This window comes from Drosophila ficusphila, unplaced genomic scaffold (assembly GCF_018152265.1).
Source record: "Drosophila ficusphila isolate 14025-0441.05 unplaced genomic scaffold, ASM1815226v1 contig_197, whole genome shotgun sequence".
NCBI classification, from domain to species: Eukaryota; Metazoa; Arthropoda; class Insecta; order Diptera; family Drosophilidae; genus Drosophila; species Drosophila ficusphila.
This window is the reverse complement of record NW_025064091.1, coordinates 9,267,031-9,281,150: the sequence shown is the minus strand read 5'-3', so window position 1 is coordinate 9,281,150 and position 14,120 is coordinate 9,267,031. Positions and strand designations below refer to the sequence as shown.

The window sequence follows — 14,120 nt, the reverse complement described above, 5'->3', positions numbered from 1 at the left end:
GACGAACGCGAAACACAACAGCTAAATTTACATATACTTATATTCGAACATTCGTCCATATAAGCATGTGTACGTATTGCAGATACTAAACACTTAAACAGCCACCATTAAAAGCTATAGGTTCATAAATCTTGTTATTGTTTTTGGGATAGACTAAAAGTTTTACTAAACTTGTTCTTTGAAATTCGGACTACTTATTTCTTAAAACCTAAAATGCGTTGGTTTTATTGTTATGTAAATATGTAAATCTTAAAACGCTTGTCAAAATGTCATGCGAAAATATATAAATTATTGTGTTGCGATTTTGTATATGAGAACTAGACAAATTTCTTCCAAGAAGTCCGCAATTTAAATTCGAGTTGTTCTTCTTCATATTTATTTCTTTGTCTCCCGGTGAAAAAAGTCAATAAAAAATGCTGATTAAAATTTATTTACAAAACGAAATGAAATTGCAATTTACGAAAAAAACAATGTTTAAATAGCCAATTAACAATTTGCGTCTCCTTTGCACTTTAAATTTTGTTGTTGTTCTTTTGTTAATTTTATTTGTTTTTTGCTTTTGGCAATTGCTATTGTTGTTTGTCGTGCAAATTTGCGAAATAAATAACACGAAGAGAATGCTGGATGTGCAATACGAGGGGCTGTTTTTCAATGTTCTCCGAACTTCGGAAAGGTGTAAGACCTTAACACTGAAAAAGGTGTCCAGAGATAATCCTTTATTTAATTCGGAAGCAAGATCTTTGTGTATTGCAAAATACTATTTTAAATGTATTGGAGTAGATGACTTCATTTATTCACATCATTTGGGGGTGCTGTTTCTTAATTAGATTTATTGTTTATCAAGCAACTTTATTTGGAAACAAACATTAAGAACTTGCCTGCCTATTAGTAATTGCTCCCAAGCCTGGATTAATTGTTTTTCTGCGAAGGAATTTTGTTATTTTTTATTATGCACAACCCAAAGCAAAAGGTGCGCCTGGGGAGCATTGTTTCCCCTTCGCGTTCCCCTGATTTGGCTGCCTGTATGTCTATATCTTTCTGTTCCCTGAGTCACGATGCTTTTGAGTACGTTTTTTTTGCCACCTCATGCCATCGCCTCCTAATTAGCAACACAGAGTAGCCGAAAGTAAACCGAAACATTGCAATTCGGTGGCGAGTGCTTGTCAACCTGGACAGGTGTGTTGGCCCCTTCTGATCCGCCGACTGCCCCTTTTGGCCAACTCGGTGGTGGTGGTGATGGTGTGGATGTGTGTTAACAAGTGACAGCTTGATTTGATGGAGACATCTCTGGATTTATTGACACCACCAACTGAATGGCTGAATGACTGAATGCCTGAATGGCCGAGTGAGTAAGCACCAAGGTGACCGATCTTGCGATCTTGTGGGTCACAAAAGTCGATTGCCATTTCCATTCCCCCTCGAATTTGCTCCCCTTACTTTCTGCATCTAAGCGAGAGGCAAATTATTAGCCAATTATCGCGGATCAACGGGAGGAATAAACGAATTCCCAGCCTAAATAATCCCATTTGTCTGACGCGACATTTGCATATTGCTCCAATTTTCTCTTGACACACACACATTTTTATACCAGACAGTCGAAATTGGCGGCAAAAAAAAAAGAGGAGCAGAATTATTTCAGCTGCTATTAGCAGTAATAATATTCTGTAAAGTTTATGATGGCAGCGGCTGTGTGTTTTCGGGTTTTAGCTGCGAGAAGAAAGGAATATGCGAGTATATTCTTGACAACCAGCGGCATGTGGCATTCATCGGCTGAAAGTCGGCGGAAGGCGATGAGTGGGCTTTAACGACACTTTCGATTTTCGTGTAGTTGACTCCGCATGTTTGCAAATGTTTATTAAAGTAAAAATAAACTGGGGAAGATTATTAGAATTGTTCTGAGAAATGTGAGAAATTAAAAATATACTGAACACTTCACAAATTCGGAGAAAAGTTTTGAGCAATTAACTTCATGTCCAGTTTTATTTGCTATTAAATGATCTTTAAAATAAATTCCCAATAAATGTAATGGTGAATCTATAGCATTTCAAAATAGTATTTTAATTTTTTTGTATTTCTTGAGTTTTTCCAGAGGAATAAAAGCACCTTGCAAGTTCTTTTTTCGACAGCTTAATCATAATCCCCGCCGACTTCTGTCATTCCTTTATTCTTCATATGCTTTCTGCCCCCCGGGGCCACCTTTTGTGGCTTTTGTCATTATTTTCGATTTCGCTGCCAGAGAGACATCAGCAGCAAACAGAAGTCATCTGCAGAAAGTGCACTGCGGAAAACCCAAAAAGCAATGCTGCTGTGCAAATATAAATTACATATTATTTGAAGTAATTATAATTATTTTGTGTATATAATTTGAATGAATCATTAAACAGATTAACAAATTGTGGGGGATAATAAATCTTTAATATGACCACAAAAAATATAAAATTACTGTTGGGTTAAATGGCATTTATAATTTCTGGTAACTGAATACAATTTCGAAATGTTTAAATGAAATTGTAATTTTATTTAGCCTATGTATAATATTATATGTAGAACAGATCTGGCAGCAGTGACAATCAAGTGGGTGGGCGTTGTCAGTCGCATTGTGCACCATGACCAAACTGTGACAGAGAAGGAGAAATCAGAGGGGACTCCCCCGAAAGCATCCCCCTCTCCCTTCCCCCTTATCGCCCCATGAACCACCCACCAACAAGCGACTCATCTCGAGTGGTTTTCGTTTCGATTCGTTTTATTATTTATGTCGCTTAAATGATGCGCTGGCGTTTTCCTGTCAAATTAATTGCTTTTGGTTTTTATATATTATATATACATATATTTTTTGGGACTTCTTTTTGGCATCTCAGCGATGGTCAGCTGCAGCAGGACGGGTGGGTGGAAAAGGGGTGGCGAGGGGGAGGGGTATCGGGGGATTGGGGCGTTGTGAAGGCTGCATAGATTTATGAAAATGATTTTAATTGCAAGTCGTCGCATAACAACGAAGCTAAAGACAAAAGCGAGCGGCAGACAAAGGGCAACCGATGATGATAACACCAACGGGTTTGTGGAGGATTGGAGGATAGAGGATGGAGGATGGAGGATGGAGGATCGAGGATGATGATGATATAGATGATGATGCTGATGGCGGTGGCGATTCCGATTCCGAGATGATGATGATGATGATGATGATGGTGGGGAGACTACGAGTAGAATCTGCAGCAGCGGACAAAGCAACAAAGATGCGAATGCGAATGCGAATGCGACCACGCAACGCACAACTGCTCGTAAAAAGCCAAAAAATGATATGGCTATATATCAGGGATGTGGCGCCCACCGCACAGCCCAAAATGATGACAACAATATGAACACTGGCCTGTTGGCTGTTTCGATTGGGTGTGACCAATTGAATTTATGCGTCCTTTGTATGTTTGGCCAAAAACAAAAACAAAACAACAAAAAAAGGAGAAAAGAAAGGAAAACAAAAAAGAAATAGCACTAAAGAAAGAAACGGCGAAAAACGGCAAGCCAAAGGCAAAGGCAAAGGAAATGGCCAAGAATGAGCAACAGATGCCAAAGAAGCAAACCGTGGGGACAGGTTATTAACCAGTTCTATTTGTCTTTGTCTCGGGGAACTTCTCCATCGCCATCGCCATCGCCATCACCATCGCATCTCAGTCTATCTGCTTTTCTTCAATGAATTCGGAGAACTTATCTCGCAACTCACTTGACTCTTGACTGGAATGCCAAGTGCTATCGGGAATGTTGTGTTTAACTCGCAGATGCCTCACAGTCGAGACTTCTATTTATCGCAGTTCCTCCACTCGTATAGATCTTCATTAGGAGTGGCGGCGTCATTATGCAACATTCTATTCTACTTAAAATGATACAACACTTGCCAGTCATTTATTTTTGTATTCCAGTAAAGGGGAGTTTACTAAAAAGCGTGATTGGTATTAAAACAATTCCATCTAACAATTCTTGAGCATTTTTTCGTCATCGTTCTCTACAGTCATTCTTTTTTGTGGAAATTTTATTTGTTGCTTATCCTTAAATACTTGAACATGATGAATTTAGTGCTATTCCCTTCCAATAACTTTTCTGGTTTAATGAGGCATATTTGCAGTTTTAATGATAAATTTACTATTAATATTCCAAGACTTCGTACCGATCATCTTAATCCCCTTCCATTCAGATTACTTTCTCGATCTCAGTAATCATCTACTTGAACATCGCGATGTGTCAACAAGCTGAGCATTCCTGTTTATAACTTAACGGAGTGAACGGAAATAAAAGAACTCGGCTTTGCCCACTTAATTTCCGCGAATCCGGTTTATCTCCTCTCCGCGGATAACAGAGTGTTTAACTGCACTTCAAGGTGTAGAACGGAAGTGGCGCAGATATGCATATAAAGACACATATATCTCGAGAACAATTCATTGATGACTGCATGCAGTATCACTCCGAAGAGATACCAAACCCAGATACTTTGTCTACGACTCGAGTTCCGATCGTAACTCACATCACATTCCATTGATAACATTCTGCTGGCTTTCCGAAAGTGATTTACCTTTTCCCCCATCGCACAAAGATATTTTATTTATATGCTCGTATTCATTTATATTTATCATTTCTGGGGAATCGATTGGCAATTCCAGAGCTGCTTTTTGCCATTTACAAATTGCTATTATTAGTTTCGCTTTAATTGCCGCTGGGCATGAGTAATAATTGGCAAAGGAAATCACCTGCTGCTGTTGTTGCTTTGTGGATTTCTTTATTGCAATTCGCTCTAATCAAACTAAAAAATATTTACACTGGCGCCTCCACTTGATTGCAGTCACACTTCGATAAAGAAGGCAGATTAGGAGTCTTTGTATTTTAAGCGGATTTTTTCTAAACTTTGCGTCTGACAAGGATTGCTACTTAATATCTTATTTATTTTCAGGGAAAGTATATTGCAGTTTTGTATGATAAAATATAAAATTATATTTCATATCTCACATTTCTTTTAATTATTCATTATTCTTTATTGTTATGTTTATGTTGTTCATATTTAATAAGACTTAAACTCATTCTTGAGAATTCGAGGGTGTAGATTTGCTTTCTTTAAGTGCATGGAATTTACCCAAAATAAAGCAACTAAAATACAAAATCTTTTTTTTTTTTTAAATTTCGTTTCATATTTCTTTGAAAAATGCATTAATCTCTAATGTTTTTATGTTTATGTTTTTTATATTTATTAAGACTTAAACTTGTTCTTGGAATTTCGGGGGCTTAGATGCGTTTTTCTAGGTGCATGGAATTTTCCCATTATTAAGTAGATAAGGGGAAAAGTCCCTTGTGGCAAGACAAAGTGGGGAAGTGGAAGTGGAGCTACGATTCCACTTATTAAGGCATGACAAACACTTTGTGAAACCAAATGAGAAATGCGACAAATAACTATTGTGTTTGCCTTTCGATAGCTTCTATAGCCTCGATTTTAAAGCCCCAACCAATTGGCCAGTCGTAAAAACGGGTTACGTGGCCAGGTCCAGTGCCTCTCAAACTGTGCACCTCCCGCAATTCGCTGCTGCAATCGAGCGAACTCCTCGCTCGTTCAGTCCAGATAATGGAGGCAAACAGGGCGTCATCCGCTGGCGCCGGTCTTTGTCTTTGTCCCGCCTGCTGGCACTATAAAAAAAGGCCCAACAAAAGCGCCAACTAATATACCCATACCCATACCTATATTATATGTGTACCTATAACCATATATACTGATATAACCCACAAGTGGTCCCTCCGTCGGCGGTTTTCTCTTATCAGAGAAGCGAGCGGTGCGCCGTTTGGCCAATTTAATTTGTTACACATTCTGAAGTGTTTTTCCTCCGTGGAAAAGGGGAGGGGCGAAAAGGGGGAGGGGAGCGGTCCACCACTCACATGCTAAACTTCCATTGAAAACGCTACGCAATAAAAATTATTTCATGGTCAGCAAACAAACAAACAAACATACACACACACTACCACATACATACAAACACATACAAACACACACAAAGCAGAGACGCACGCAAAGATAGCCAGCGCAAAACTAACGCAAAAAATTGCTTTGTCCCCAAAATGTACAAATATTTTTTCTTTGTAGTACGTACTTGGCTTTTTCAAGTGCGCACCGCTCTCCCGACCCCTAAAAAGTTGGTTGGCAAGTGCGGAATTATGGGGACGGCGTTCTAATCCGCTTTTCATTTACGTAATTTCCACAAGCTAAAAGAAGGTTTTCCAACTATTTCTTTGCAAGAGGATGCGTAACAAAAGTTGATATGCAAAAAACTATTTGTTATATAAGAACAACTTTCAGAGTTGGTTATAGAAAAGGGATTTTTTTGAATTAGTTATACAAGTTTTGATATCCTGGTCCAGAGTTAACGACTTTTAATTATATAATTTTAAATTAATAGCAACAAACGGAATGCCTTTTACAAGAAAACGATTTGTTTTACGAGAAACTCTTTCTTGGTTTATCAAAAAAAAAAAATAATATTCTATCATAAAATAAAATACCTGATCCCTTAAATATTCTAGCATTGTTATAAGTATAATGTAAACAGTATTCAAAAAACAATTTGAAACTTTTGGCAAACATTTTGTAGCTTTGTGGTTTCTGATTGAAATTTGTTAAAACTGCCGCAAAGTGTAAAGGAAAACCCGAAGCTTCTCCATTTGCTATTTGAGCGGAATCTAGGGCTTCGATTATGATGTATTAGTTACTTGAGTTGTAAGCCACCGAAACCGGTTGACCAAAAACGTTTTCCCTGACAAACAACAGCAAAAAAAAAAAAAAATAAAAGAGCCAATTTGCACAAAGTTAATAAATTACAGCATTGACTGCCTTTGTTGCGGTTTTTTTTTTGTTGCCGCTGATTTTTTGGCGTTGCTCTTGGGTTAAATTTTAAAATTTCGATTTCGCTGTGACTGTGACTGTTGTGGCTCGCTGACGATGACGTAAGCTGCGTGCGACGTCAGTTGACCTTGGTACACTTAACAACATCAGCAGCGGCAACATCAGCCGTGAGTAACAACAATAATAACAACAACAACGTCAACAAATAGGCTCGACTTGGAGTTTTTTTGTCTGCCTCTTTTTATTTTGGGTTGCCTCCATTTCTTTTATATTTTAGTTTGGTTGCTAGGCTGAGCTTTTAAACCATATATTTTTTTTTTTTTTGGGAGGGAAACTTGACGAAGTTGCATATGGTCCACGCTGCGTCAAATGGCAAAGGGAAAGTGGGCAGCGTCATCATCATCATCGTCATTATAGTCCTCATAATCATCGTTCCCTCATCATCATAATCATTATCATCTTTTGGTATCCATCGGCAGTTAAGTTCGGTTGAGTTGATGAGGCTGAAACCGAAACTGAAGCGAGCTTTTGTCGCCGACTTCATTTGAATATTATTGGGTCACTGTGTCAGAGCAGAGTCAATAAAAATTAAAACATGACCCCCCGTTTTGCCCCTTCTTGTTCGCAAAGTGGTTACTCACTTACCGCTCGCAAACAGTTGTTGTCAAAATAATAGCAATTCAGGAAAAAGTACAGTAAATGTATTTAATTCAAAAACTCTAAAGCATCGATAAACCTATCGAAATAATCGATTCTATCAAAGTTTTCCCTTTGAGAATCTGTTTCTATTGTTTAAAACACATTTTGCAAATTGAAGTGTAAAGTACACAATTTAAATCGATTTACATAGAATTATAAAATGTGGTAAATCCCCTTTGTGATTCCCCCATCAAACTTCTCCCTTTCCTATCTCACTGACCGCAATTGTACGTGCACATGCAATGGAAATGATTAATTAACCCAGACCCAGACCCCTAAAAACAAAAATCAAACTTCGCACTGACTTGCAGTGTGTGCTTATTTACTGCCTTTGTTTGCTGCTCTTAATTATTGGAAATACTTTTGATATGCCCTGCTTAGTAGTTTACTTTTGGAAAACAGTTTTCTTGAAGCCGCTGCCTTTAATCGCCGAGTTTCCTTCTGTGACGCAACTTGAGGCGTTGACTTTAACGCCCAGTGTTTGTTTTTGTTTTGCAAATATTTGAACGGAACACAAAGGCGTCGCATTGAATCACGTAGAGTCCCAACAGCGCCACAGGTAATACGTTCCGAAAGGGGGTTTGCGAGCAGTAGTTGGATTGGAGTAGAGTTGCTCTAGGTCGAGAAGGGCGGGGAATTCCGAGCTCAATTCATCCGGCTGGAATGCGATATTTCCTTATGCAACTGTTTGGCTTAATCGACTCGACTGTCACCTTTTATTTTTCACTGTTTGTTTTCATAATGAAGAGAATTACATACCACACAAAAACTATGTTAAAGTCACAATTTCGCTTAAATACTGATAAATTGAATAATATTTTTGAATCCGTTAGTACATTTCTGCTTAAATTTATAAAAAATCCCTAAGATTTTATTAATTCTTATAAACTATTTCTTTGAATGGGAAATTCGATTATCATTGCATTTTCATGCTGATAACAGTGAAATGAAACTTTTTTAATATTTCCTCTAAATTAAACCTCCAAACTTTTTTAATTTTGTCATCAAGTGTGCTTCAGGGTGTATAGTATTTCATAGAAATAACGTGGGAAATCATTTAACTAGATTATAAAATCCGGTAATCATAGAAGATAGTTTTGTTCTAAATACAGAGATGCACTTCACATTATTCGATGTTCCTCTTAATGTTTTTATCGTAAATCCTGATTGAATCCAATGCGATTCCCCAAGTGAACCCACATCTAACCGACTTTTTCTCCCTCCCCTTTCGTTTTCCGCAGGCTCAGCGTCACGAGAACACGGTGATGCAAGCGCTGGAATCGCTTAACGACTCGCAGGTTAATGACTTCCTCAGCGGCAAGACTCCGCTCAACCTGAGCATGCGCCTCGGCGACCACATGATGCTCATCCAGCTGCAGCTGAGCACGGTGAACCCGGCGGGTGGCGGCGGTGGAGCAGCCGCCGTGGCCTCCTCCTCGGGTGGTTCGACGTCCTCTTCCGCCGCAGCAACTTCAACGGGAAATGGAACGCCAGCTGGAACTGGCTGCTCCACTTCCGCTGCTTCCTCGGCGGTTCTGGCGGTTACGGGAGGAGGAGGAGGAGCAAGCACTGGCGGCACCAGCTCCTCATCCTCGTCATCCTCTTCGTCCGCTTCCTCTTCATCCTCTTCTTCGTCGAGGACTCGCTCCTCCGGCCAGCGATCGAGTGGCAGGATCGGACATGGCCACGTGCACAGCCACCAGCACCCGAGTCTGCATGCCGCCAACTGGCATGGTCATGGCCACAGCCACGGCCACGGACACGGACACGGACATGGTCATGGGCACGGGCATGGGCACCACCATCACCACCACCACCACCATCACCACCACCATCACAACGCGTCGGCGGTGGCGGCGGGAAGCGGCGGCGGGATGTCGTCGCTGCGCAAGATGTACGGCGATCTGCCCAGCTCCTCCTCGGGAGCCACCAATGCTGGGTCAGCGGGATCCGGGGGAGCGGGTCAGGCGGCGCAGAGCTCGTCCGCACTCAATGGATCCGATCTCACCAAGCTGCTGATCAAGGGCGAGCTTCAGAACATCGCGAAGAGCTTCGCACTGAAGGATGCCGGCGCAGTGGCCCGGCAGGTGGTCAATGGAGGAGGGGGAGGTGGCACCGTAGCGGGATCGAGTTCGGGAAAGCCCGTCTTGGAGCAGTCGCCCATCAAGTCGCTGTCGAATCTCGTCTCCAGTCCGATTAAGATGACGGCCATCAAGAACATTCCCCTGCCTGCAGCTCCTGTTGCCAGTTCCACATCCTCTTCCTCTTCCAGCTCCGGTTCTGGTTCCATTTCCGGTTCCGGTTGCAGCTGCAGCCTCTCCGCCGCCAGCTCGCCATCTCCATCGTCGTCCTCTTCCGCCAACGGTGGATCCTGCACCGCCGGTGGCTGCCAACAGGATCCCATTGCCGCCAAGTTGACCTCGTGCTTGTGCACCCGCCTGCCCACTCCGTCGGTGGCTCCTCCGCCGCCGGTGGCCTCGCTGGTGGCGCCCGCCCCGCTGGCCAGATCCGGCTCCACCACTGGCTCACCCGGGAAGTGCCCGGAGTCCAGTTGCGGCGGTGCCCGCTCCTCGGCTTCCGGCCACTCCGGGGTCACCTTCTCGGGCAACTCGATGCTGCACAAGACGGGCAACAACCGCATCACGAGGACCAAGCACCGTCACTACCACGGACATGCCCATGGTCACAGCCACGGACATGGGCATGGACATGGTCACAGCCATGGTCACGGGCACAGCAGCCACTTCTACCACCACGCCTGCGCCGGCAATCAGTCATCGGTGAACGGAGCCGCCTTTGCCACCAGTTCGTCATCCGCTTCAGCGTCTTCCTCGTCAGCTTCCGCCTCCTCCTCCTCCTCCTCCGCCTCCGCCTCCGCCTCCTCCTCTTCGCGTCGCAAGTTGGAGCAGGCCATGGCGGCAGGAGGAGGAGCAGCAGGAGGAGCAGCCACCACAGCAACAGCGGCGGCGGCAGTGGCTCTTCCAGCCAGCGGAGGCGCAACAAGTGCAGCAACCACCGAACCGGAGGACTCCCTACTGGGAGTGTCCGACACCCGTGCTCTCGCCGAGGCGTCGCGCAATCTCACCCAGACCCTGCGCAAGCTCTCCAAGGAGGTGTTCACCAACAAGATCGACCTCTCGGGCGCGGGAGTCGTGAGCAGCAGTCGCAGTTCCGCCGGCGGAGCCTCCTCGAGCGGAGCAGCTGGTGGCGAGGAGGCGCCGCGCAAGGGAGGATCGGGAGCGGTGATCGAGTCGATGAAGAACCACGGCAAGGGCATCTACTCGGGCACCTTTTCGGGCACTTTGAATCCGGCGCTGCAGGACCGCTACGGAAGACCCAAGCGGGACATCTCCACGGTGATCCACATCCTCAACGATCTGCTGAGTGCCACGCCGCAGTACGGTCGTGGCGCCCGCATCAGCCTGGAGGCACCTGCTCCGGGCTCGCTTTCGGGATCGGGTTCGGGTTCCGGTTCCAGTGGCAGTGGCTCCTCCTCGAACTCCTCCTCTGGCAGCGGAATGCACCATGGATCGCGCAGCAAAATGGTTAGTGACTTTAAATATTTCATATTTATATCATATTATAATATTTCTTACTTCCAGTACTCCTCGAAGCATCACAACTGCGCCAAGTGCAACAGTCGCGCCCAGCAGCAACAGCAAGCGGCGGCGCTGGCCAGTGGCATCAGCTGCTCCTTCCGCGACTGCCCGAGCTACCACGGCTCCTCGTCCTCCTCCTCCTCCGCCTCCGCTGCTGCCTCCTCCTCGAAGGCTTCCGGCTCGAAGTCGTCCTCGCACAGCTGCTGCCAGCCAGAAGCAGCCAGTTCAGTTCAGGCGAATGGCTGCAGTTGTCGCTATCGCCGCGATGAGGGACAGGGACAGGGAGAGCGGGAGCGGGAAAGGGAGCACACGTGCCAGAAGTGCACCGTGGAGCTGGCCAACATGAAGACCCGCTCGAAGATGGACCAGCTGCGTCTGGTGATGCAGCAGCACAAGCAGAAGCGGGAGGCGCGCAAGCTGAAGAGTGGTCCCTATGCCACGCCCTCTGCCGCCGCCGCCTCCGCGAATGATGGGCTCTCCTCGGTGGCAGCCGGTGGAGCAGCAGCCGTTTCAATGGGAGCAGCTGGGCAGTACGCCCTGGTGGCCACGCCCCTGCAACCAACCGCTGTGCCCGTTCAGGCGACAAAGGCGACTCCTGCGAGCAACAGCAACAACATCACTGGCGACAATAGCAGCAGCAGCAGCAGCAGCAGCAGCGATAGCGACAGCAGCAACAGCAACACCTCGACGGCACCCGCAACAGCAACAGCAGCCACTGCAGCCGCAGCAGCAGCAACAGCATCTGCAGCAGCAGCAGCAACAGCATCAGCAACAGCAACAGCAGCACCGCCCAGCGAAGTCTCACCGAATCACATCGTAGAGGAGGTGGACACGGCGGCCTAAGGGCAACAGAAGCCTCAGCTTGAGCGAAAACAACCAGCAGCAGCCCCGCTGACCCTATCCTATTTTGTAGCATTTACTAGTTTACGCAGCAGCAACAAAGAACGATGAAAAGATGAAGAAGGAGTTCAAGATGAAGATAAAGAAGGAGTTCAAGATGATGATACAAACGAAGATGCAGGACCAGTAGAAGCAGATGGACAAACAAGAGAAACTAGAACCACAACTAAAGCTTATATTAATCTAGAGTTAGTGCATAACAACGCCAAGTCTTATGTTCGTTTGCCTTTTCCCACCTCCGCGAGATGAGGAGGAAATGAAGTGGGAAAAGCGGAGAAAGGTCGATAAGCTGTTAAATTAATTTTAAGACCCCCAAAAACACACACACCAACACCCACATCCACACCCACACCCACTTCGGTCCAAGCCAATTGTCCTGGCAACCCGATGAAGTGAACGATGGAATGAATCAGCTTCTGGAGGCGAAATCCTTTAATGTTTTGTATATTAAACTTAGTGAAATTTTTTTGTGTGCATCCCAGGCAGACGCAAAGGTCAATCAATTGACCATTTCAATCGCAGACAACCCGCGCGATATTGGCAATTTAAAACAAGAAGAAAAAGAAAGGGGGAAAATGAAAGGAAAACCCCAATAATGATAAAGAAATGATTCAAATATATATAAATATATTTAAATGTAAAACGTTTACACACAGACTATGCTGAATGAATTGTAAGCCAAAGCGGTGGCAAATTTTGGTAGAACTAAAACGGAATTTAGATTTAATTTTAGACACACCAAATCTAACTCACACACACACACGATCACACACACACACACCTGGCTTTGGCAGCTTTATGTTATGTTTAACTTTAACCGATGAAAAGGAAATGCGATGTGGCGCTTTAACCTAATTTGCCTTAATAGAAAATCGTTTTCCACCAACTTATTTTTTTTTGTATACTTTATCACCATGAATGTGTTTCGAAACGCGCCGGGAAAGACGAGCGACGAATTGAATTTTGTTCACCTAAACCTACACTATTGAATTAGTTAGTAAGAGACTATGTTTTCTATTCATTTTACAACTATCATTACACGTACATATTATTACCGATTGGTTTAGTTAAGTTGCGCGAATTAAGGAAGCGAACGGAAGCAGAAGCAGAAGCAGCAAGTAACGCTAACTTAGCTATAGAATTATAATTTAAACAGAAGCAATTACTTTTTTTTGTCCTACAACTACTACTCTATTACCCGATTCAAATAATGCAATTAGTTTTAGGCGAGTTTAACTATTGAGTTGGTTTCATTTGTCTTTGCCTCGTGTGCACCACAACTACTTGAATTCAATAAATGTTTAGTAAATGGTTTAGTTAACTAATTTCTTTTTGGTTTATTATTTTGTTGGATTTTCAGTTGCCCCTTACAACTGTTTTGATTTTCAGCTTACTTTTGGGCTGCATCTTGTGCAATACACTTAGAGAAAAACACACTCGTAATCGAGTTAGCGATCGATCGAATGAGCAAGCGAACATCAAGTGTTTTAATTTGATCGACTCTTTTAGAAATGATGTGCCAATTGCAAATACAAATACATGTGCGTATATATGTGGAACCCTAGTAAGAATTGTAAAAAAATATGTATAACTATATGTAATCCTCCCCTCACACACACACACACACTCGAAGCGCGAGGAGAATCGAAATAATCGAAACCTTTTACCAAGGACACAGAAATTGGGCATCCGAAAAACGTGTTTTAAGTCGTAGTTATTAAGTGCTAAGTAAAATTATGTGCAATTTATACAAAGGTCCGTTTCTGTTTCTATAGGTTCCCCTCTATACTCTATTTATCTATCTATTCATAAAGCTTTCCATCTATCTCTACATAACGAAATCGATAGTAATATTAGCATTAGGCGACACATAAGTTCGATGTACGATAACAAATCTAGAATTAGGCTTAGACGAAGGGCACCAGAGGCAGTGGATATCGATAAGAAAGGCGGAACGGAGATGAAATGGAACGGAAATGTCATTGGAATGTGGAATGAGTGGAATGGAAGACGGAGGAACGCTGAGAAGGGACACTTGAGGATAATGGGTGGCTTTG

The 14,120-nt window shown here is 43.7% G+C and overlaps 1 protein-coding gene across 1 annotated transcript; it reads left to right on the top strand.

Annotated features, from left to right (window-relative positions):
- Positions 1-3,077: 3,077 nt before the first annotated feature.
- LOC108091181 (midnolin homolog) lies at positions 3,078-13,388 on the top strand. Its single transcript, XM_043207334.1, has 3 exons — positions 3,078-3,182; positions 8,806-11,109; positions 11,167-13,388. The coding sequence occupies exons 1-3, from the start codon at positions 3,078-3,080 to the stop codon at positions 12,004-12,006; spliced, it is 3,249 nt and encodes a 1,082-aa protein (XP_043063269.1). The 3' UTR covers positions 12,007-13,388.
- Positions 13,389-14,120: the final 732 nt, after the last annotated feature.